Source organism: Danio aesculapii, chromosome 5, assembly GCF_903798145.1.
Source record: "Danio aesculapii chromosome 5, fDanAes4.1, whole genome shotgun sequence".
NCBI classification, from domain to species: Eukaryota; Metazoa; Chordata; class Actinopteri; order Cypriniformes; family Danionidae; genus Danio; species Danio aesculapii.
Window position 1 is genome coordinate 68414819 of NC_079439.1, and position 27040 is coordinate 68441858.

General features: G+C 35.0%; 2 protein-coding genes across 6 annotated transcripts in view; both read right to left on the bottom strand.

The window, feature by feature from the left end:
- clip1a (CAP-GLY domain containing linker protein 1a) overlaps window positions 1-4338 on the bottom strand; it is a 74130-nt gene extending 69792 nt beyond the window's left edge. For 2 of the 4 annotated variants that reach the window (XM_056458775.1, XM_056458771.1), the window contains exon 1: window positions 4215-4338. The gene's annotated coding sequence lies outside the window, so the exon portion shown is untranslated. Of the gene's footprint in view, window positions 1-4081 lie in introns of all 4 variants that reach the window. The other 2 variants (XM_056458773.1, XM_056458774.1) reach the window with 2 other exon arrangements.
- A 3320-nt stretch (window positions 4339-7658) lies between these two features.
- On the bottom strand, window positions 7659-26717 carry zcchc8 (zinc finger, CCHC domain containing 8). 2 transcript variants are annotated; one of them, XM_056458777.1, is made up of 14 exons: window positions 26522-26717; window positions 24223-24263; window positions 24052-24126; window positions 23596-23695; window positions 23414-23491; window positions 20985-21088; window positions 20788-20853; window positions 19554-19614; window positions 19299-19423; window positions 18176-18312; window positions 16466-16575; window positions 14901-14987; window positions 12706-12820; window positions 7659-8801 (listed from the first exon to the last, which is right to left on the bottom strand). In XM_056458777.1, the coding sequence occupies exons 1-14, from the start codon at window positions 26696-26698 to the stop codon at window positions 8002-8004; spliced, it is 2076 nt and encodes a 691-aa protein (XP_056314752.1). In that variant the 5' UTR covers window positions 26699-26717; the 3' UTR covers window positions 7659-8001. The 2 variants fall into 2 exon arrangements, with proteins under 2 accessions (XP_056314752.1, XP_056314751.1); XM_056458776.1 differs by having other exon boundaries at window positions 12706-12823.
- Between the last annotated feature and the right edge of the window lie 323 nt (window positions 26718-27040).

Genomic DNA, 27040 nt, shown 5'->3' on the forward strand with positions numbered 1-27040 from the left:
AACGCTGAACTAATTTGAGCTGAATGATGACACTATTATCTTCTGCAGAGCAGCTTTACAGCTGGAACTCAATTTGGTAAATAATTGATGAATTTACCAACATTGGAAGTGTCGCTTTCTGGTTCATTAAATGAGGAGCCGTTTAGAAGCAATGTGTCCTGTATAGGGCTGCACGATATTGAAGATATCTGATATTGTGAGATTTTATTTTTCTGCAATAAATAATGCGATATGAATACAGTTTCACTTTTTGAATAGTTTGAATCGGTCTTTAATTGACAGTTTTCTGGGGAGTCTAACAGGACTCAGGTACAGAAATTGAATAATCACAATGCAAAAAAAAATGCTTTTCATACTTTGCTTATAAGTGCACGCAACTACGTCCTTTAAATTATATTATACGTAAATATGCGTTATATTTATCGTTTGAGGGAATTATTGTGCAAATATAAAAGTTTTACATTCTCTAATGACAACTATTCATGGTTTTACTTTAAATAACACCACATTTACTTCAAATAACACCAGTAAAGCCCAGTTTATACTTCTGCGTCGAGTGATCGGCGCTGATAGAGTTATTATTCTTATTATTTATTATTATTATTAGTTATTATTATTGATAGAGTTGTTATATAATTGTTATTATTTGGCTTAAGTTAGTTCAGCATTGACTCATTTTCATAACGGTGTAGTTGTAAATCTAGTGTCTTCAGCGATTTCAATTTAGTGTTTGGTGTTCGTGCAGGCAAAAATCAACAATATTTTTTATGTTAAATCTATTTTGTACATGATAATATGAGCTGTATTGTTTAAACAATGCTTATAACAGATATAAATACAGTATGGGCACTGATAGAGTGCACAACATTTTCTGAATTCCCGTAATAATGTCTGGTTATTTTTCTTGGTTATTTAGAAAATTGTGAATACTAGTATATGCAATATTTATATTGCAGCGAAGTGCAATTAAATGTAATTTTATGTGTCAAGCATTTGTTTGCTGCAAGCATAGGTTGTTTATCCAAATCAGACCAATCTGATGCAGCATTTAGGGCTGCACGATTCCGCACGATTCTGGCTAAAATGTGATTCACGATTTGTTTTTTTTTGCACGATTTGCAAACAGTACGTGTGCAACATTTGTTTTTGTTTTTTTAAGTCCTAAAATGTAAACAATAAGTTGTCATTTAATAAGAATTTGTATTTTATTTTATTTTTTTGTGTGACCATCGTTACAAAGGACTGGACATCTATAAAGAATTTTGCACAGAATATATATTCAGATATTGCAGGAAAGGACATTGTGAAGTTTTAAAGAATAGTGTTGGAGATTTAGCTAGATTTAATGTTCTCATATTTATGAAAAAAAAAAACATTTGAAGTTCTAAAGCAGCTGTTTCCTTGAAAAAGATGTGATAGAAAGATGTCATTAGAAAATGAATTAGAAATTACGTTATTTTAATATAGTCAGTTGTGAACTGAGGTGGCCCGGTCTAAGGCTTGAAACTCCAGGGCTGAAAAGGAGTCCCACTCCAGCCCTGGTAAATATAGTAGGAGAAAATAAAAACATTTTTAAAAATACTAAAAGTCTCTCTTTCTCCCTTTTGAAATTCTAGTCAGCAGATGCTAAAAAAAGTTAAGGTTCTTAATGACAGACAGTATGGGACTCAATGTTTTGTTAAAGGATGATCAGTGACCCTTTAAAACAATGTCTAAATTTATCAAGATAGATGCAATGTAGAACCTCTTTAATCCAGTGTTCTGATGATGGAGGGGACACATGTTTCCATTTGAGGATAACTGCGTGCCGAGCAAGGTGGTAAAGGCAAGGATGCAGCGTGTTGATGTTTGTGTAGTTGGGGTGGAAGATAACCAAAAAGGGCAGTCAGAGGGTCAGGAGTGAGGATTGTATTAAGGGCTTGTGAAAAAAAAAATTGTAAAAATATTAGACCAATAGTTTGTTAATTTTGAACAGGACCAAAGCATGTGAAGATAATCGGCCGGTAGCTGCTTACATCTGTTACAGGCATCGCTTCTGTCCGGAAATATTCTAGAAAGTTTGGCATTAGTGAAATGGGTTCTATGAAGTACTTTACATTGTAATAGGGCATGCCTGGCAGAAATAGATGAAGAGTGAACTGAACTGAGAATGTCCTTCCATTGGTCCTCAGAAATTTCAATATCCAGATCTTGCTCCCATGTTTGTTTAAGTAAACCATTTGGAGATGGAAGCAAAGAAGTTATTCTAACGTAAATTGTAGATATCAGCTGTCTTTAACTCGGATTGAGGTTAGGCATGGGAAGATAACCGTGTTCAAGGTATACCGCGGTTTGGAAACGTCAAGGTTTTAAAACTGTTTAAATTTTATGAGTACGATTTTTTTTTAATTTACATTTTATTTAGGACAACAGTATCTCCAGCAGAATATATATCCAAAGATGCGGTTTTAAATTGTAAAAAAAGCTGTGTTTTTTTTAACAAAAGAAAGCAGAAGTCAATAATTCATTTGAATTATTTAGCCTGACATTTTTACTGTTCCAAAATATTATAAATATTTCCCAAATTAAAATATGTGCTATATGATATAATGTGCTCAAAGGGGAAAAGGGTTTTGTTTTTTACCCAGATCTTTAAAAAGAGTATATTTTACAGCAGTAATCTCAATACCGTGAAACCTTGATTATATATATATATATATATATATATATATATATATATATATATATATATATATATATATATATATATATATATATATATATATATATATATATATCCGATTTGGAAAATGAGGGAACAGTTTTTGAACACAATGTCTCACTTGAAAGAAACAGAAAAGATGGTTATTAGGGAGGTGAAATTTAGTTGATAGGAGTGAAAAGAAGGGAAAAAACATTGTTATCATACAAATCGTTCAAGGTGGTTAGACCATTTATTGACCAAGTACCAAAAATATGATCTAATATAGAAGCAGGGAATAAATTGGCATTAATAATTGGCACTATGAAGACCAAAATGTGTTCTAAACTGCTGCCAAATTTTCATAGTATTAATAACTATTGGGTTGCTTGATGTTTTGTGTATTTCAAGAGGAAGTTGGGAATAGACTCTAGAACATAGACAATGTGAAGAGGCAGATACAAATTTTCATTTGAGTGAACTAACCTTTAACCACCCCACCTCAAAAACAGCCAAAGTGCTTAGACTACAAGATGAATATTGAAAGTACACTGCAAACTATTTTTAGCTATATAGTTATAAACAACTTTTAGTGACTAAAACAAGATAACAATTCAAAACACAAATGTACTTTCCTCAACGTGACATTTTTCTGTCAAACTGACCGACACAAACAAGACAAACCTGCAGAAAAACTAACAAACGTCTTTTCAACAGTAGCAACTAACATCTTCAAAAGCCACCCAGCTACGACCATTTTAACATGCTGAGAGTTTACAGGCTTCAATCAAAAACACGAGCTGTTTTATTTTGGCATAAAACTTATACTGCAGTCCTGTATGTAATCAGGTGCCACATCTGGGGGCTTCAAAATCTGAGCCGATTTGCGCGCTACAGCTTGACCAGTTAAGCATGGTTTAGGATTTCCAACCAAAACAACTACCCGATATGAAGAACAGGATATCGATTTACTAAACCTATACATAAACTAGAGGTTTGTCGACGACTATTTGACAGACTCAAAATAAAACTGAGCAGGTTTAGAGTTATTCATCAGAGATACTTAATAAAAAGTTCAACAACACAAAAAAGTGTCTCAGAAAACAACACATGACGTATGTAATAAAGATTAAACTGTATTTAATGTCCTCACAGGACTTTCTCCTTCAAGTAAACACAAGTTGGACATGGAGAAAGTTCACGAAGTTACAGTCAGTATGACGACTTTCCGCAATGTCACATCTTGACTAACCGAACCAAAATAGAGAGCCGCAGTCAGTGATAATAAAGCAGCAGTGCTAGTCTTGGCACATACACAAACAACGCATTTAACACACAGCCTTTGAGTATAGAGGAAAAACAGCTGATGGCAAACCTACTAAAGCAGGACTTTAAGGTTACCTACTGCTGAGCGAGGCCGAGAAGCAACCTGTTTTAACGGGAAATTCTGACTTAGCAACTTCCGATGGAAAAGGCGATGGATCCACGACACCCGGTGAATCGAGCACTTTTAACCGGCAGATCGCGAGCTCACCTGCGGTCTCCAGTCTGCGAACTGCTGTCAGAAATGAACAGCGCTGAATTCTCTTCAATCTACTTAGCTTGACGCCCGCGTTGGCGAAGGATTTAACCTGGTGCGTTCAAGCACCCACTTCTGTAGTGACACGAGTGGCGTAATGACGTAGGCGCTCGTAGCTCCGCCCCAGGCCAACGGGAAGCCTTAAGAGGCGGGCAGATGGAAAAGCAAACGTGCTCGAGCTCCCTTCTTCAGTATTAAAAATAAAGGAATTAATAAAAATACTGCCCTTGCTGTCACTACTAATTGGAATGCTTTATTGTTAACTAAACGATTAATCCAAAATTAGTTTTTACATGTGTACTTTTTATATTATGCACACATGTACACATGCATGTATATATTTGTGAAAATGTTTGTTTATATATAAAATCCTCATATCTAATACATATTGTGTATATATATATATATATATATATATATATATATATATATATATATATATATATATATACATATATTTACTATATATAAAATATATATACACATATATAGTAAAAATATATTTACATATTGTTGCATATATGTCAACATTTCAGTTTTGTATATGTGTAATACATGAGCAATATCATATATGAGCAACACTCCCGTTTTTCCCGGGAGTCTCCCTTATTTCAAACCCATCTCCCGGCCAACTCCCAGAATTCAACCCCCCTGGATCCATCAGAAAGTGCGTGATTCCGGCAAACGTCAAAATCCCCACCCTCCCTCCCAGAGCGAAGCTGTATGAGATCCAAAAGGTTAAGTTCATATAATTATTAATCACCTGTTTCTAAATGGTCTGCCTCTAAAAGTGAGGGGGACGTATCCCCACCCCACCCCTCGGTTGCTACGCCCCTGCCGACCAGTGACGATATACAGCCATATCGCACTGATACACTGTGTGTCATTGCATTTACACTAGTTTGACAGGATAATCGTGTATATAAAAAAGATTATCAAACATAGTCTAAAAATCCTCTTGTAAGAGGAACTACTTTCTTCTGCCATTCATTCACATCTGCAGCTGATATCAGAACTTTAGAGCTAGTATTTGAATGATTCTCTAGTGTAATGTCTAAAGTGATGACAAAACGCTTACATTTAAAGATTTTAAAACTAAGCGGCACGAAATGCTTTCAGTCTACAGATTTCCCAGCATTTCTGTTGCAATCGGGAGATCACAATAATTAACCCCGAAGAAGCCAGGGTAAAGCAAACTACCAGAATACTGTTGTTTTTGCGATAACAACAAACACAGGAGAGAGGTCGACTTAGAAAGTCACTTACCTGTTCTGTAATGACTTCTTCAGCTGTGGTTTGAAATGTACGTTTTCTCCTCTAAGGACTTATTACGCGGTCTCTGTTGCCATCTTGTGACGGAACATCAACCGTCTTTGCTCTGTTCAGTATGACAGGCTGATGGATGTCTCTCAGAAATTATAACAATTTTAAAATAGGCACTATCCTTATAAACAAACTGCATAGTTATAATCTAAACAACTACATCCTAAAAAGCCTCAAAAGTATATTATTGTTGTCCAACAGCTGCAATATTTTTTAAACGGTAGTGAGTTCATAGATCTGCTGTTACTCTATGAGCTGTATGAGTGCTGTTTTTACAGGAATATTGCACGGCTACAAGCCAATCAGATTAGAGAATCAGACAGAACTGTTGTATATATGTATAAATGAATATATATAACTATATATATAACTATATATATATATATATAACTATTTATTTATATATATATATATATATATATATATATATATATATATATATATATATATATATATATATATATATATATATATATATACACATTACACATTTTTGTCAATACAATCTTTTATTTTGGATGTGGTTAATCTTGAAATAAAAAAGGATTGTTTGCCTTAGCCATTATTTTTGTTCATTGCAGCTTTGAAGAAAGGAAGAATCTCAAGGACAAAGACTGCACTCCCTTGGTGTAAAACATGTTTAACCACTGCACCATTTCCAAGTATTGATGGAGCTTGATGATGATGGTGCTTCTTTTTTTATGGCAGTTGGCAACACAACATAAGGTGGATTTCTGCCACGTATTTGGATAATACAAATACTGCGAGATATTCTGTCTACGGTTAGCTTAGGACCTATTATGTCCCTTTTATAAGATGTGAAATACGTCTTTGATGTCCTAGTGTGTGTATGTGAAGTTTCAGCGCAAAATACTACAGAAATAATGTTTTATAACTCTTTATAACTGCCAATTTAGGCTTTGATTCAAATTGTGTCATTTTGATGACTGTTGCTTTAAATTCAAATAAGATTATTTTCAAAAGAGGGCGGGGCTACAAATGTGTCAACATAGTGGCAAATTCAAAATCAAGACTAACTTTCTATGCTAATGAGGGAGAGATGGTCACTAATGGGCGGGGCTTTCCCCCTCTGATGACACGTACAACGGGAGAATGTCAAAGTGTTTCTGCAGACCGTTTATATCAAGTGTGATCATAAAAAATGTATTAATACATTTTTACCTTTAGCAGCTGGTTATATTCACACTGTTGCCATTCATAAGCGTGTTTAATCCCCTTATAAAAGTGTTTTTTGCACAATAGGTTCCCTTTAAGCTAAACTACCAGGGATGAACTGTGATTTTTATGAAGAATCTTGAGCAACCATAATATGCATATGGTGGATCCCCCTATTTAATATTCCAAACAAACAAATCAATAATAAACCTGTGTGTAGTATAGTGTAACAAACAAACAGCAAAGACTGCTTTTCTTTAAAGATTGATGAAATTTCACCACAGACAAACAGATTATAAACTAAAACCCTGCAGAGGCAGCACGGTGGCTCAGTGGTTAGCACTGTCGCCTCAAAGCAAGAAGGTCGCCGGTTCGAGCCCCAGCTGGGCCAGTTGGCATTTCTGTGTGGAGTTTGCATGTTCTCCCCGCGTTGGCGTGGGTTTCCTCCGGGTGCTCCGTTTTCCCCCACAGTCCAAAGACATGAATTGGAGGAACTAAATTGGCTGTAGTGTGCGTGAATATTGGTGTTTCCCAGTACTGGGTTGCGGCTGGAAGGGCATCTGCGGTGTAAAACATATGCTGGAATAGTTGGCAGTTCATTCCGCTGTGGCGACCCTTGATAAATAAGGGACTAAGCCGAAGGAAAATTATTAAATGAATAAACCCTGCAGGATGCCTTTCACCATAGCCTTCCTCTTTCAATGCACTATTAAAAACTATGAGGTAAGAAAATTATATTCTGTTGTACATGTCAGTGCAGACAGATCTGCTAAATGTTTTTTTAATCACAGGAAATATAACAGTAATAATCTAACTCTAATCTCTAATCTAACTCTTTAAATAAAAGCAAATAATCCCCAAAATGACTCAGAAGTGCAACGATTACATTTTACAACTAAGTTCAAGTTAAAACTTTTTAATTTCGTCTTAAGAAATCTGAATGGAAAAAATATTCACAATTAATTACATGCCACGAAAAGTAGTGAAGGCAAACTGTAATAACAGAAGATGGAACAGGAGGAAGAAGAATAAAAAACGCCTGTACACAGAATGCATTCCCACGATCCGTTAATATTCATGTACAAAACAAACGTAACCTTTTCGCCTTTAAAAATCGCACGACAGCAGTAAAAAGATACAAAGCACCCAAAAGTAAAACTACATACAAAAGGACTGCGATAAGATTAGAGAAAACAATGCATGTTGTCGACAGACGCGCAAGTAAAAACAGACAACCTCGAGATCACTTCTTGCTTTTGGCTTGATTTCTTGGCGAGCCTTTTAGTAAATCTCGAATTTTAAGGTAAACCCCTGTCGCTTCAGCTACCTCCGTAAACTCAGGAGTGTCCTCGAAGGGGATTATGCCAGCTGCAAATCTGCTACGGTGTGGGACGAAAGTTACTTTATTTACACCGCCTTCCTCAATATCACCTGCCACTTCAGAACTGGACTCTTGCACATTTTTCTGTGGAGCGCCTGAAGCATCAGGATTCCCGTTCTCCCCATAAACTTCATCCAGGACAATAATATCGCTCATTTCCGCTTGCAAATCGATCTCCTGTTTTTCATCACTGGTGGTTTTATCCGTCATCTCATCCTCACAAACATTACTCACAGCAGGTGAAGAGGGCGTGCTCTTGATTTCAAACGTATGGATGGAGTCCTCCATCTTTTCTCCTTCGTCTTCAGTGTCGAGTTTAAGAGAAGTGACCACACTGGGGGAGCTCGGGACGGGGGTCTCAGAATCGCTGTTGGTTGTGGTGTCTGCTTTCTCAAGGGCTGCCCAAAGAAGCCTCTGCTGCTCCTCTAGTTCCTCCAAAGTGAGCCCGTCCTCAGACTCTTCGCCCTCCGTCTGAGCTCTGGCATGGGTGGATGGATTTTCGTTTGTAGGTGGAGTTGCTGGTGGAGTTCCCTTAGGGATGGGAGGGGTTGATGGAGGCGTTCCCAGTGGAAGAGGAAGAGGAGTTCCCAAAGATGAAGTGCCGGGAGGGAGAGGCGGGTGAAACTGGAAGCCATCCGATCTCATTTGAGGCATGTCAGGATCTGTAGAATGACAAAAATTAACAATAGAGAATTAATCAAGAATCCTAAAGTTGAATTTACTTCCTTCTTTACTACCTCCACAATTTTTTTACTACCAAAGCAACATTGATCAGCTCCCTTTTTTTGAAGGGGGTAAGGGAAGGGTGTGCACAGCACTTACCCATGCATGATTATGGCCCATTCCATCAACCACTTACTAAAATGTGTGTGAAACTGTTTGTCACTTCTAATCGGCAACCTCCCGCTCTCCCTCGTGAAGCCAATACGGACGTAACTGAAACTGCAATTCCTCGACTCGCCTTTAGGGGCTGGCTCCAGGAACTCCCGATGTTCACTGACTACAATACTAAATTGGCCAATTTTACAGCTGATAAAAACATGTTTACAGCCTGGTACATAAGATGGTTTTGATGTATATAGCTAATATTAGCCTTCATGACAACTGTGAGGGGGCGAATTTTTTTATAACTCATCAGTTTCGTTTTTATTAAGTTATATTAAGTCTGCATAATTAAGGGCGTGGTCAATTGAGGGACAGCAAAAAGCTTAGAATGACCAAGAGGCGACACTCAATAGAACATTCCATTGCAACAGCAGCGCCCAGCGATTCCGCCATCATGGAGTGAAATCGATTGGCCGTCCATTGGATCTTATTGCCGTCACAATGGCAAGCAGCTGCTTTGTTTTTTATTTATTAATTTAAAAAGCGCATAAAAGCTGAAATTCAACAATACAACACTTAAAATCATAGACTGGTGATTTTCAGCACTTTTAATAGTTAATTTTACCGACCTAATGTTTAATATATTAATCATACTTGTTTTCTTGAAACTGTCACTTTAAGTTGAAATTACTTTAATTTAATAGTTTACGCACTGGCATAATGCATAAGTACTGACACGTTAATTAAATTAACATGGCTTTCAAAATGGGATATTGATAGCAGATTAACAGTACTTTTTGTTGGAGTGTTATATTATAATAGTACATAGTATTTTTCCAGTGTTGTCTGTTAAAAAAGACTAATAAAGTTTTTACTTAAAAAGCTACTTTCTCCTAATTTATTTATTTTTATATATATTTTTAGTCATGATTATTAATGCTGTCATTAAATATCATGGAAGCCATACAAACTACCAAATAATGTTTTTGTTGTGTATACTCATTTTTGCTTCACACTAATTTCAGTCAAACAAAAAAAGTAATTAAGTTATTTTGTTAATCTTTTATGTTATATGTGAAACAGATATTATAGATATCATATCTATTAAACTTAGTCTTGTCAACATTTTGGAAATTGTCTGTTTTCATTGGAATATTGTTTTGAAATGTTACTTTTCAAAGGGGATGTACTCATTTTAACTCATATTTAACTCAGTATTTTAATTCATTCTGTCTATTGTTAGTTATCCATGCTGTTTTTCTATTGCAATTTTCATTCCAAAATGGCTGCCACGTGACACTAGCGACATCTAGTGGCTGTTTCCCAAATAGCAACAGAGTGTCGCCTCTTGGTGATTCTATGCTCTTTGCCACAAATCTCTCCTTCATCTTCAAAAGTCTCAGTTGTTGTCTTGACAACACAAACACTGCTGGCACATCTACAGAAACCCCACCTCTGCTTTCATTTGATTGTAGAATGAAAAAGACGTGACTGACGTAATGCGCCTTTTCCGCTCAGAGTTGACTTTTTTCAACTGCGAGCGCACGGCGTGCAAGGACAAAAACGTGAGGCGCAGCAGGCGGTTAAAACATGAGGCGCGCAGGGCGCATAAGCAGCACGCAAAACGCTTGCTGCCGTTAGTAAATCATTCGAAAAAGGCGACTCTCAACGCATTAAGCGCGTCTGGTGTGATCAGCCACTTAGGCGGTAATAACTCTCCCGAAACCCTTTTCCCGATCTTTCCTGAATGAAATCCCTACTTTACTACATCCAATCAGCTCATAGTAGAAAAAAAAAGTTGGGAAAAAATGGTCGCAGCTTCCATCACAAAGAGTCTGTCATCGGTATGCTAATGAGCCATTACTAATACAGACAACATTTATTTACAAAATGAACCAAATATTTGAGATTCAGCTGTTTTGCCAGTCATGTTGACAGAAGACACAGACCCATGAAAATATTTTGTTTTAGATTTTAGTATCAGTAGTTTTTTAGATGTCAGTATCAGTATTGTTAGTTTTCAAGAATATCTATAATCTAGTGTGCTCCAAAACAGTGACAAAATTCACATTTAGAAGATATAAACTGATATAAATATGTGAAGCTTGCAGTTTGTCACTTCCGCATAAATGGACTATCAGTTTTATTTACATCATACTTCAGTTTCTCATCAAATCTTCTGACCAATCAAACGCTCACTATCATCTGACATTCCCCGCCCCCTTCAAAACGCTTCTCATTTGATGCGCTTGAGCTCAACCACTCTCACTGGCAGAGCTCCCATAAAGCAAAATGCTATTGGCTGTTTTTTTAAAAAGGAGGAGGAGCTACAGTATGCCCCACCCTTTCTTCGTGTTTCGGTTGAGATTACATCAAACATTGAATAAAATGCACATTTCAAAGCACTTCTCGAGACCTTTAATCAAGTTGACAGTCTTGTGTGTTTAGCTAAAAATCTTTAACATGGTTTAACATCGATTTTGATTTTTACTGTTTCCAAGTTTAGATTCCAATGTATATATAGAAAATAACAATAAAAAAAATAATGACATGATAATAAAAGTCATTTTGGCTGTACTGTGGTAAGGTACCCCCTACAAAAAAACATCTCAAAAAAAGCGCTATGGTTTGCTATACTTTCGGAAATTTCCAATCAGTGGAAACAAGCCATGCACTCCAGCATAAACATAGCAAATGCAGTAGTTCACTCAGAATTCAAACACCGCCACAGAATGATATACAATCCACTCTGATTTTGAGTGTAGATCCAATGTACGCCATTTCCCAAAATCCAACACCAGGTGGTAAAACAGTGAGTACGTTTACATGGACACCAATTATCCGATTTTAACACGATTAAGGGTTTACCATGTAAACAGCGATTTTTGATTAGTTTATTCAGATTAAGGTCATAAATTAAACAGAAATCGGATTAAGACATGTGGAGTATGCCAACTTTAGTGGCATTATTGAAGAGCAGTACAGACATGTAAACAATGCAATCATACTATTATTGTCGTGTAGGACTTTTCAGCGCATTTTGCGAAAGGATATTCCATACACACACAGCTTTTTGACACTATTCTCAGCACCTACTGAGTCAGTGAAGGACCACAGACACCTGTATCAAACGTGTGTCATTAAAACAACACTCTTCCAGCAGTCCTTACTTCATATGTGCATCCAATACCTCAGTTTGTCACGCGGGGGCATGCATGAAATGTTTCTGAATGAAAGTGAAACTGCCGGACTGCAGTTAAAGTCAAAAAATGAAACACCTGTAATTACATGAAACTCCGGAGGAAACGTGAATAGCAATGACGTTAATCAAACTATTTGCTATAACATGTAAAACGCGATCATGGAAGGAACGTTTAAAAAGCAGCTCATATAAACACCTTAATCAAGTTATTGTCTTTTATTTATATTAAGGCAAATAATTTGATTACTGATGCCCATGTAAACAAAGTCAGTGGTTCTCAACCACGTTCATGGAGGACCACCAGCTCTGCATTTTTCACGTCTCCTTAACCAAACACACCTGATTCAGATCATCAGCTCATTAGCAGAGATTGAAAGACCTGTAATGGCTGTGAGAGACAAAGGAAACATCCAAAACATGCAGTGCTGGTGGTCCTCCAGAAATGTGGTTGAGAAACAGTGTAGTAAAGCATAAAAAAAACACGGCTGACATACTCACTGATATGGAAAATTTAATTTCAAAAGTTCAGAGTTGCGTACCTGACTCGATCTCCATATCTGATGCGTGGAGAGCCTGATCTGAACCAGATTTCCTTTTCTTTGTCTTCTGGGGTGTGGAATCAGACTCATGAGGCCTCTTACTGCTGCCGCTGTCCTGCTGTGCACGTTCGCATACACAAGGTTATAATATCACCAGGGAAATATACAAATATGGATGATTCTAGAATTGCGGGTACATTTTATGTCTGCGAATCAAACATTTTATTACTAATTCAAAAACTTTAAGTGGTTTTGAATAAGAAAACTAATTATGTTTATATTTAAGTTATCTCTAAAAATAATGTTGTCATTTGGTCTGGAAAATATCTTAAAGACTCCCACTTTAACTTTGTGTCTGCCTGCTGAATCTTACATTTAGCTGTAATTATCATGCAACTATCAAATAATTCAGTCAAACTTTTATCTTTTTGTGTTAATGTTTTTAAGTTAATCGATGAAACATCTATATTTTTGTATTATTTATCAATTTCAAAAATACAATTAGTGTATGTTCTGGTCAACTCCGTTACATTGGTTATAAAAAAGGCAGAATAATCTGTAAAGCAGTGTTTCCCAACCCTGTTCCTGAAGGCACACCAACAGTACACATTTTCAACCTCTCCCTAATCAAACACACCTGAATCAACTTATAACATCAGAAGAGACTCCAACACCTGAAGTTAATGGGTCACAAAAGGGAGACATCCAAAATATGTACTGTTGGTTTGCCTCCAGGAACAGGGTTGGGAAACACTGCTGTAAAGCACTGAAAGATAAAGCATGTGACTCGCTCCAAATGATGTCACTTCCTCTGGCGGGAAACTCAGGAAGGCACTGAGCCATGTTACTATTGTTCTATCATTAACTTCTATCATTAATTTTTTCAGTCGGGCTACTAAAATCCATCTACACCGTGCCCGATGGGTTATCTAGATTAGGGGTTTTCAAACTGCTATTAAGGGAAGGGGAAGACATTGAGGCGTGCACTCAGGTAAATTATGATGACGATTTTTATGTGTTCACTAGAGTGAATCTGATTAATGTTAGCTCCGAATCTAACTATCAGGCACCTGTAGAGTTAATGGGTTCGAGTAAAACATATACAAATGAAATGGACCGGGTGCTTTTTAAAATGAATGACATGAATGAAAGTCAAACCGTTGAGCTGTCTGACAATAAAGTGCCCTCCTGAATCAAATCAGCAGGATGCCCTTCTGGATCTTTCACTCACTTTGAAGAGTGAACATTTCATTCATTCCCCCCTGACAAACTGGGTTATTAGACGCAAATAGGGAGTAAGTACTGGTGAAAGTGTTATAAAATTTAATAACACACGCTGAATGGCAAGACAAAAACGAGTGAAATTGGTGTACGTGTAGATAGATTTTCGTAGCCCGACTAAAAAAAAAAAAAAAACAGTAGCTCTGGGACTTCCGGCTACCAGATTTTGCGAACCCTGATTAACTTGTAAAAAAATGTTTATGGAAAGGGGGTCAAGACGGTCACTGGTTTGAGTCTGGCTAGGCCAGCTGGCATTTCTGTTTGGAGTTTGCATGTTCTCCATGTGTTGGCGTGGGTTTCCTCCGGGTGCTCCGGTTTCCCCCACAGTTCAAACACATGCGCTATAGGTGAATTGAATAAACTAAATTGGCCGTAGTGTATGAGTGGGTGTGTGTAAATGTGAGAGTGTATGGGTGTTTCCTAGTACTGGGTTGCTGCTGCCACTGTGTAAAACATATGCCAGAATAGTTGCCGGCAACCCCTGATAAATAAAGGAACTAAGCCAAAGAAAAATGATTGAATTGATGGTTATGGAAATGATAGTAAATAAATGATTTGTGAACTCTGTTATTGTGATATATAGATGAATTTCTCATTCACTTTCTGAAAACCACATTACAAAAAATGCATAAAATTCAGTTTTATATTTGCCATGTGGTATCTCACTTGGGGTTAGCATCGGGAGCTAAAGCAGAAAATATCAAATCTGTTATCGTGGTTTAAAACATTTAACAATAATTACAAAAACAATGAGTAACAGAACTAAATGTTGCCTATCAGCATTTTACATCATTTAATACAGCAATTAATACAGATTTAATTCTAATGTGAATTCAAGAATTCCAGTTCAAGAAAAATGAAATATAGTTGAAATGTACCCGCATTTCTGGACTGAAATATACCATTTTTTTTACCGTTGGAAAAGTATTGCTCAAAAAGGCTGCAAAGTTTTGCTTCCAGTGTTGAGGTTGCATTGGAATGGAGCCGAAGGACCTGAAATCCTGGATATTAAGAAACAAACAAATTTTTAATGTTCAAAGTTATGATCGATTTAAATAAATTACGAACCTAATTAGAGAAAAATATTTGCTCAGATAATCTTGCATACAGATATGTTTACATATATCTATTTAAATGTGCTGTATGTAAGTTTTTGACTCATCTAAAGCATTAAAAAAACAATAATATGTTTGCAGATATTTAAGAAACATGCTAAGTGAACATTCTTGTTTATCTGAAAAACAATGCTGAAGTCAGATATTCTGCTTTGAAAATGTGAGTTATGTGCTGAAACGGATATCTTTGGTTTGGTTCTTTTAACCCGCCCAAAGCCAGTTTAGCCAATTATATTTCAGCACCCTCGGTTGCCTTGATGAAAAACCTTGCATTTCATTCAGTCAGGAAGGCTCTCAAAGTGTGTGTCTACGACCGAAATGCGATTTCTGGTAGACAGTAGCAGACTCCGAAATGAGCTGCAGATTCATAGTTCCACGTGAGGTTGTTAATTAGCAGATAATATAAATATTACGGACGTAAACATTAGATGAGCAGGTTACATTGTAACCCCGTGTCCTAACAACACGCTTCAGGACGAGTTTTGCAGTGATAAGCAATTGGGCTGTTTGCACCAGACGAATCACCACAGAAATGTAAATACAGCCATTGAGAAGCACAGAATAGTGCACTTACTGCACTCCAACGAAATGGTAAGGTTTATAATCTATTTAATACATATTAAACCTTATTAAAACTGATATGCGTTTGTACAGATTCACGGTTCTGAAGTTCAATTTCAAGCGGTTTATTTTATTTTCAAGATCTGAGGTGAAATATCTGCTGCTGCCTTCAGAATATGGCAATAAATGTCATGTAACATGGCATTCAGACTCACATTATTAACATTTAACGCTGAATAAAGCACATGAGGCATAGCTGAGGTGATTATTGTCAGTTTATACTGCTGTTCAGCTACGAGAAAAAGAAGCCGTTTCTAAAATATAAATTTCAGATATTGTTTAAGACAAAAACTCTATTTAGTATGGGAAATATTCCTTCTATCGTGTGCCTTTATATAGAACCCTACTTAAATCAGCCTTAAATAGTCTGGCACACTACTGTTAATGTCGTCAATCTGGCAACCTGTGCTTGCGTGTGTTTTGAACCAGGCATGCAATACCTAGTTCAACCAATGAGTGACAAACTTACATACTGCACCTTTAAGGAGTTTCTTTTTATTTGTGTGTGTGTATATCAGGGGTCACCAATCTCGTTACTGGAGGTCTGGTGCCCTGCAGGGTTTAGCTCCAACGTGCCTCAACACACCCGCCTGGATGTTTCAAGTATACCTAGTAAGACCTTATTAGGTATTGTTCAGGTGTGTTTGATTAGGGTTGGAGCTAAAATCTGCAGGACACCAGACCTCATGTACAAAATTTGGTGATCCCTGGTGTATACGTAATGAGATTGATCGCAAACTTACGTCTCTTATGTTCGGTGGTGCGTTGACATTGAACCCTGGAAAATCGACCAGCTTTGAGACATCATAGGATATCTTTTGGCTGTGGTTATTTTCATCTTCATCATTAGATCCTTGCAAAGAAGAGTTAAAGAGTCAATGGTGATATAGTTTTATTTTTAATACACCATCATTTGTAATCATGTACAGTGTTTCCTCTAGGATTTCTTCCAGCTGTGCGCCTTTTTTACACAGATCTATCAACTACCTGTGGCGTTATTTCAATGACAAATGTCATGAGCGCAGTATTACAAGATCGCATTTATGTAATAGCCTATGAGGATGCAGATCTCTTTGCTTGCACGCCAATTTCCTCTGCTCGTGCACAAAACTTCCTGCACGCCCCCTCAAATATACGCTGCTCAAGCGCAGATCTTCTTGTGCGAATGTGCGCTCTTAAATAAACGCTGCTGAAGTGCGATGTAGTGCGCCATGGAAGAATGAATATAGCGGAAACCATGATGTATATGAAGCAAGCTACGACAGAACCTTGTTGTAAGAAAACCTTTATCTGAATAATTTGCAAATCCTTACAATAAAGTCTTATGCTGTGTCCCAATTCGCATACTATCTGTCCTAAATAGCATTCGAGAATAGAATTAGTATGTCCCAAACCGTAGTATGTTGAAAAGAGTATGCCAAAGGTTCCCGGATGGTCTACTATTTCTGGATGAAATTCAATGTGTGGAACCATCCGTACTCTAATATTGCACACAATACATCTCGCATTGGACGTAAATTCGATTAGAACTACATACTCAGGTAAAAAGTGTAAACAAACTACAAACATGGAGGTCGCAAGAGCCCAACCATCAAGTAGAGCGGCTTTGGTTAAGTTGTTTGAATGACTATTAATGAATATCTAGCCAACTAGATATTTAAATTACATTTTCCGTGTTATATTTGATCTGCAACAACAATGTGAACTTATATAAAGCTGTGTTTGGACATTAACTTCTGAATGCAGAATTATCTAAACACCTGAGGAGATTTCTCTGCATTAAAGACTGGTAAATTAACCAGCTGATGCAGAATCTCCAATAAGGTAGGTAGTTAAATATGAAAGATATAAGGATGATGTGTTGAGAAGATTGACAGGGCTTGCAACTAAGGAACATACCGGCCCTTTAACGAGGAAGTCGTTTCAAAGACTCTAGAATACACAAGACGTGTCACTCATATAGTTGAATGGGGAAAAGTATAACAGTCAATATAGTGAATGAAGCCCCGCCTTCTAATACAGGAGCCAATCATCGATCACTATAGATGGGAAGATTCTTAGAGGGAGAGGCTCAGACTACATGTTAGCTTCTGCATATTTTGTGTGATCGAATGTTTAGAAATGAAACTAAAGAAGCAGTTGCTAATGAATTTTTTGGTGATTCCTAATTAAAAAAATTATCTTAGCTTGGCAAGCAATTGTGGGGAATTTGATGTTTGAGAGCCCAAGTGGCATTTCAAAGATGGCTGCCGAGTGTAATGACTTGCCTTAAAGGGACTATGGTAGCATATCGCAAAGTGTGAATTCTCTTGTTACACACTCAAAGTTTCTTCACCAAAAAAGTACGTATTTTAGGACATATTATAAGTAGGCAAACTGGTATGCAGTATTAACCTAAACTTTTTGTTAAATGGTGAAACACCGGCCTTGTGAATCCCAAAACTCACTCTTACCATCATACAGCATCAGGCCTGAGTTTTCCAGTTCTGCCTCTTTGAGCCATCCCGGCGGGTAGCCAAGCTCCCTCATGCGATAGATGAATGGAGGAAGAGTGTTTGTAGTCATACCAAGAGCATCAAGAAGGTCTTGACTAAAAACAAAATGTTTTAAAAATGCATAAAAATTTTATAATTCCAATGACACTAAAAGACAAGCTTTCGATTGATGCATGGTTACAAAAAAATGTAAATAGTGACAAAAATCACCTATAAAGTTGAACATATTATGCTATTAGAAAGGCGTATTACTAGTCACAATCTGACATACAGTTGAAGTCGGTATTATTAGCCCTCCTGAATGTTTTTTCCCTAATATCGATTTAACAGAAAGAAGATTTCTAAATATATATGATAACTAATTTCTAATAACTGATTTCTTTTACCTTTGCCATGATGATGGTGCATAATATTTGACTAGATATTTTTCAAGGTACTAGTATTCAGCTTAAAGTGACATTTAAAGGCTTAACTAGGTTAATGAGGCACCTCATTGTATAACAATGGTTTATTCTGTAGACCAGGGGTCACCAAACTTGTTCCTGGAGGGCCGGTGTCCTGCAGATTTTAGCTCCAACCCTAATCAAACACACCTGAATGAGCTAATCAAGATCTTAATAGGTATACTTGAAACACCCAGGCAGGTGTGTTGAGGCAAGTTGGAGCTAAACCCTGCAGGGACACCGGCCCTCCAGGAACGAGATTGGTGACCCCTGCTGTAGACAATCGGGAAAAAAAAATATTGCTTAAGGGAGCTAATAATATTGACCTTAAAATGGTTTCTGAAAAATGTAAAAAACGCTTTTATTCTAGCCGAAATAAAACAAATAAGACTTTCTCTAGAAGAAAAAATATTATAGGAAATACTGTGAAAAACTCCTTGCTCTGTTAAACATCATTTGGGAAATATCTGAAAAAAATACACAGGAGGGTGAATAACTCTGACTTTGACTGTATTTACAGTGAGACATATACTAAATATATGTATGAAAAACAATATTTAACATTCTGATGGTTTTTGACGTGAAAAAAAATTATGAAAACAAAATAAAACAATATAATAGTTCACAATATGGCTGACCTCATTATTCCGGGTTTGTACTTTGCGAATCGCTCTTCCACCTCTTCTGCATGGTAGCGCTGGTTGCTCTGATTGTTCTGGGAAAACTCCTTCCTCTTTTCATTAATGCGAGCCATATCTTTGGGCTTGATAAAACGTGAAAGGCAAAAATATAAACACACTTAAAGTCTGATGATTTATATCCATCAAAAGAATGCATTTATAAATATGGATCTTGTTTAAACAGAAATGAGTTCTATAAGCAATGAGAAAGACCTTCGGACAGTCTCGTAGTTGATGGTCCTCAGAACAGCAGTTAAAACAGCAAGGTTTCGGTCTGAAAAGACAACATTAGCAGATTTCAATAACTTAGAAAAAAGTTAAATAAAAATAATACGAGAAAAGCAAATAAATATTAAGAATTACAATGGTGTAAGAACTACAAAAATAGACATGTATTATTCTTGCAATACCAGAAAAGCGTCAATATCCAATAGTTGCTATTGTAAATTAGAGATCACACTTTATTTTAAAGGTTCAGCTCTCACTATTTATGAACCATTAACTATAAAAACAGCCATGTTTATTGCCTCAATAAACTAATAACTAGCTGCTTATTATTAGTTATTAACCCCTGCATGCTGTTAAGGATGTTTTTATCCACTCTGGGGTTATTTTGAGTTTTCATTTTGCCAGTACTTTCTCTGTACTTAAGCAAATACAATGATTTTGGTGACAAATCTTATTTTGACAAATATTTTATGAAAATGTTTTAAAATTTTTATAAACTGGGTAAATTGACTATCCTTTCATTATGTTCGGGGCTGTTTTTGCCCCATTGACTTCCATTATAACCACATATTTAGATTAATCATGAATTCTTCATTGTTAGTTAGAAGTTGGAAACAAGCAAAATTTGTAATACTGTTGATCATCAGATACGGTGCAAAAAAAAGCTCAGTTTCAGCTTTTATATGGAGTATAGCATGTGTATGAGAGAGAAAGTGTTAGAGAGACCTTTGCACACTTACATTGAGATGTCTGAGAAAATCTAAATAAGAAGCTCAGCTCTCAAAACGGTAAACACAGAAGTGTATTTCTGCACACGCTATAATCTGCTGTTTTACTACATAAAAGCTGGACACTTTTTTGCACAGGCCTATCTAAAGGTTTAATGCTGCCAACCGATGATCAACAGTAAAAATAATCAAAATAAATGACCTCTTCCAACAAGAAAAGCCAATAACAATCAAGAACACATGATTATATGGTGTTACGGTTTTGCAATAAAAAAATATTGTTATAAATGGAAGTCAATGGGTTAAGGGAGTAGTTGGGGGTTTATATTAAGTCTGATTAGGGATGTAGAATAAGATAATGCTGAATAAACACTTTATAAGTACTAATAAACAGCCAATATTTTAATTTTAGGCAAAAAATAAGCCACTAGTCTCAATAATAATGAGAATTGGTACTTAAACTAAAGTGTTATCGTAAATTCTTGCCATACCTTTTCTGCTTTATCTCCACATCCTGGCCTTCAAGAGCAATGATCTGACCAAAGACCTGCTGGTATCTTTGCAATAATGATTCAGGAGCAGTGATGCACAGAGATGAGAGTAAAACAGACTTAAAGAGCACAAAACTATAAATGATTAAGAACGCAGTGTGTGTAGATGCACAGCCGGGTATCAACGTTTAGGATACTTGGGAACCTCCCATCCTTCGGTCTGTTGAGGGTTTTCATTCATCAGCGGCTGACCCAGTTTATCAACACAGAAGTCGGTGAAGTATAAAACACTCCCGATTACCTGCAGAACAAAAACGAGACGTGCTGGTTTATTTTAGAGTAGTGTCAACAGTCAAGAAACTGAATACAAATAATGGGTCTCATTCACTAAACATGTACGTGCTATTTTTTGCGTGAAATGTGCATATAAAATGTGCCTTTTCACAAATAAGTCATGATTCATCAAAAACATTTGTGCTAAAAATACTCTAAAATGTATGAAAAAAATAAAAAATTCAAGAATGACTTATATAACACGTACGCAATTAGCATGTATGTCTGGGCCTTGTAAACATCTATGAAGAACACTATTATTCAATGTTATTTAGAGGGTGGCCAAAAAGTACTCGTTAAAAAAGTATAATACTATATAATTAGATGTTCAATTATATGAAAAAAGTATGTTAAGGCTGCACAATACTGGGAACATATGCGATATTAGCCATGGGCTGGTGTAAGATTCTGACGGTATAAAAACCTTGGATAAAAATATCACGGTTTCACTGTGTTGTGATTACTGCTGTAAAATATATTCCTTTTAAATATCTGGGTAAAAACTAAAACTTTTTTCCCTTTTGAACACCATATGTTTGATTTTTTTGAAAGATTTATGATTTATTTTGCAGCAGTAAACAAGTCAGGTTAAATATTTCAAATGAATCATTGACTTCTGCTGTCTTCATTGGTTTCCAATACACAGATTTCTTTACTATTTAAATCTTTGGATATTTTTTTCTACTGTTGTCCTAAAATTTATTTACTTTTTTAATGTAAATAAAAAATCTTAGAGGAAAGGTATTACAGAACATTTTGACAATTTTTAAAACCGGTATACCTTGAAAACGGTTATCGTCCCATGCCTATGCCATATTGCTGTTTAATACTGCAATAGCGATATTCTTTGCGATATAACATTTCCCCAGAGTAAAGCTATTTTTATTTGCCAACTAAAATAAACAGGTAATGAATATTTTTCTGATATAATAAAACTTTCTGATCTTTTAGACACTTCGAATGATTGAAAACTTGGGCAGATATTCTGGCTCTTTTTGGCTGTTGTTCTTTTCCTCTCTTGTATCTACTCCCGTCATTAATGTTTAGCGTTTCACATTCTAGCCAATAGCAGAATAGGGCATGCAGGTATATAATGAAAGTTTGACCATGTAATTAATCAAATTTAGATAAACAGTCAGTGCGCCGACATTGCACTACAGCCCGGAATTTTCATTATAATGCATACCTAAAATATTAACATAAATATGAATATATAAACATATATACATATACATACACATACATATATATATACAAATATATATATATATATATATATATATATATATATATATATATATATATATATATATATATATATATACACACACATAAATATACATATATATACACAAATAAATATACATATACATTATATATATATATATATATATATATATATATATATATATATATATATATATATATATATATATATATATATATATATATATATATATACATACATATACATTATATATATATATATATATATATATATATATATATATATATATATATATATATATATATATATTGCACCTTTCTTTGATATGAATATTGCATGTACAGTTGAAGTCCGAATTTTTAGCCCCCCTGTTTATTTTTTCCCCTAATTTCTGTTTAACTGAGAGAAGATGATCATCGCTTATTATTATTATGATTATTATCGCAATAGCCATAATTTGGATATATTTGATATATTAGCAGCCCTAATAAATGAAAGACATTGCGGCATGAGCTCTAATAGTGCGCTTTTCCTGACACAGTCACATACACGTTCATATGAATAAATTGATTATGCTGTGCTCGCAATATGATAATGGAAATGCACCATAATTAGAGAGCAAATATTTATTTTGCTGAAAGTCACCAATGGCTATTGAGTCACTTTAGTTTGCCCAGAGAATTTCTTATTGATTCATGCAAGTTTTTTTAAATGGCACATTTTTTCCCGGCTTCCACCTCCAACAGCAAAACTCAGGTTTATTATCGTTAAAGATGATTTTCTTTGTGTTTTGTTTTAATGCCATAATTGTCTTTCTCTTTCTCTGCAGAAAGTCCTTATATGGAGTTAGTTTGGGCGTGTATTATGCAAATTATGAACATTGTGCATGCAGGCACACATTTAGAAGATTCCAAATTCACTCACAGAAGAATTAATTTAAAAACGTTTTCATGTGTTGGAAATTAGGCGGAAAGTTTATGAAAAGCGTATAAAATATGAAAAACATACGCAATTATAAGTGATTGAGACGCAATGTTTGTTATGCGGCTGGGTTTTTAAACTCACACTGAATGCATTTTTAATAAGTTTGGAGTCACTGGAAGTCTTCACTTTATAGCTCTCTGCCATGACAAAACTTGAGGGCTACAAAAACGACAAAAAAACAAACAAACAAAGAAACAGCATTAATGCTTGCTGATTTTAAACCATTTCAACAAATCTCCTGTCCAGTAAAATTAAAGATGTACATGTGGGACGACATGAGGAGTAGAGGCTTCTCGATCATTGTTATACAGCTGTTTCTGGACAAGAGAGAAGATGAAGTCTTCGATTTCGTTCCGGCACTGCCTAAACAATACAAAAATCACATTTTAAATAATAAATATAGTATAACTATTTCATAACTGTAACAAGAGGCAATTAATCATAACTTAATGTTTAAACAACAGTTATAACATTATTTATTGATTTTTATATATAATCTTAAACACTAATATATATATATATATATATATATATATATATATATATATATATATATATATATATATATATATATATATATATTAGATATATCTGCTTAATTTATAAATATAAATAAACATTCTAAATCAAATACCAGCTTTTATTTTGGATGTGATGAAACTTTTGACAACACTAAATTATTAAATATGAAAATCGATGGTGATGCAGAGTATATCTACCTGGATATGATGTTGTTTCCATAATTGATCTGACAAACTGGCCCGCTGGTTTTAGAGTCTTCTATTTTTATCCCCCTGGCATGGGAAATTACCATTGATAATCAGTGTAACAACAACAAATTTAGTTTGAAACAAGGTGTAAAAAAACTAAATGAATAAAGATTTACTCACGTAGGACGACTTAATATGTTTAACTTTCTCTTCAGTTCTTCATGTGGATCAAAGTTAAGGTACAAAACCTGACATTCAATGTAAAGACAAAGACAACATACATAATAGGGCTGCACAATATATCAATTCAGCATCGATATGGCGATGTGATCATTCGCAATAGTCACATCGCAGGATTTGCAATGTTAAGTTTGTTTTTTAATTTATCATTTATCATGTTTTTGATGGATTTTCAAGCATTCATGCATAAGAAATTGTACCATTTGTGACATTAACAAAGACTAATTTTATTGAATTATTTGTATCATTTATTTGGTGTACATGAATACTGTTAGACTTGGAAAACAATAAATCACTTTATTTCAGTTGTATCATTTTCTTGATTGTATTTAGATTGTTTATTAGATTTTCTGGAGATGCACTCCCACAGCAGAATCATACCGATTGAGCTAACATTATGAATTCTTTCCGAATAGAGATATTAAGTCATCTGGTGAAACTGTATTCATAATCGCAATATACATCGCAAAATACAACACTATTCCAATGTTAGATTTTTCCAATATCGTGCAGCACTAATACATAATGCATTTAACAAAAACTCTTGAGTATGATTAAATGGTTAGGATTTTTTTAATTTAATAAGTATTAATAATAATAATAATAATAATAATAATAATAATAATAATAATAATAATAACAATAATAATAATAATAAATTAGTATTAATAAATAACAATAAGTAATAATAATAATAATTAATAAATAATAATAAATTAGTAATAATAATAAATTTTATTAGTAATTGATGCCTTACATTTATTTATTTTTGGGTGAACTATACTTTATATACTTGCATACTTCAAGACCTGCTGACACCATATACTAAAATATATATACAGGATTCATACACATTTTTACTACTAAAATGCCATGACTTTTCCAAAACTATAACCTCCTAGGGCTTAAGAGTCCACATACGTGCACAGCATATTTTAGCCCTTAGGTGGCTATTTAAAATACTTTGAATGTTTTATAGACATACGGTTTTACAGACATACTGTCATCCTGCAACTGTTTTGCAGCATATGAAATGTCCCAAACCCAATTTTTAACTGACCAAAAATGGGAAAAAAATTGTTTTTACTCTCTGATAGTCAAAGCAAGTTAAAAAAAAATGCTATGTTAAATATGCATTAAAAAACATTCAGGAAAAAGTGTTTTATGTAAATTCAAACCACGAGTCCGCATATATGGACATCATTTCTCTCTAAAAGTACATTGTATCAAAAGATGATACTTAATTTTTTAATTCCAATTAGGTTCCAATAAGCCCAAATAGCGTTTCTTGTTTCATGTAATGTCTACATAAACATTGTAAGTAAGAAAAAATGCATGTTCAAATCGCAGCAAATCAAAAAATATGAGACAATCCATGCAGTTGCCAGTTTATATTTATTTTTATATCTATAAATGAGTTTTTATAAAGCATCTTGCTGTTTGTGTGAAAATTTTATAATTTTGGCTTGTGTTTTCACAAGACCAAAGATTAGTATAAATTAGCCTTTAGCACCTACAGTATCTTACCTCCAAATTTAGATATTGTTTCTGGACACGACATTCAAAAATCTTGAATTACAGTAAAAGCGAGTGAAAGAGAGGCAAAGCTAAAATTGTTTTTGATTTTTTAAGTTATTGCTTTTTTTTTTATTTAATTTTTTAATTTTTTAATCCAGGCCTGGAAAATGCCTTTTTGTAATTTTATGACTTTTTCAGGACCGTATGAACCCTGTATATATCAGACTGTATTGACTTAAAGTCATAGGTCTCATTTATTTTATACTAACATTGAACAGCATTTAGCACGAGTGTGATTAGTCCAGTGTCAGACCTCGATAATGCCAAAGAATTCAAATAAAATCAATATTACATTGATATATTTTTTAATATAATACACATAACGTTACAATTATCTCTCTTGATGTCTGGAGTCACTTGCATAATGTTAAAATCTAGATTTTTGGTATGATTTTCCTAACATTCAAAGAAAGCTCCAGTGTTTACATATGGATCTTGTACCACTACAAATCAAACCTGCAGAAATCGGTGTAGTAAACAGTGTAGATCAACACAAACATCTAACATTTGATTTCTCAACTCGGCCATTTAACAACTAATGAACATATTCAGAAATGCAGTGACAGAAACGCCAATAAGAGCAATGACTAAAGCAGTCTACTGTTGTGTTTCAGTGTAAAATGTGAAAGCGGCGGCAGTACGTGATATAAGACATAAGGATATTCTCAGCGTTCAGACGGCCAATGGTTTCTTCGCACTCTCCTAATGTCTGCCGAAGCTCATGAAGCCGGTCTGAACCCTCGCCCTCCTCATCCTCACCTTCATCTGTTATACGAGCTGAAGCTTTATCTTCAAACTGCTCGAATAATTCGGTGTCTCCGAACTCCACCGCAGCCATGTTTGATGAACACAATGCGCGTCCGGTTCGAAGTGTAAAATCTAGATGGGATACAGCTACGGATACTCACGTCAATATAGAATTATTTTTGTGACACTGTACAACAATAAACAATATTTTTACATTACCGTGAGGATTGGATTTAGGTTTAGATCTTAATAAAATACAATTTAATCGATAATCTAATAAATAATATGAATAATATTCGGTTTAATTACAGTTTTTACATTAGGTTGATGGTTAGATTTAGAGTTGTGGTTGGGGTAGACGTTACTAAAACACAATTAATGCGTAATTTAGGAAATAATGATATATACTTCTTGTTAACTTCCTACCGCAGCT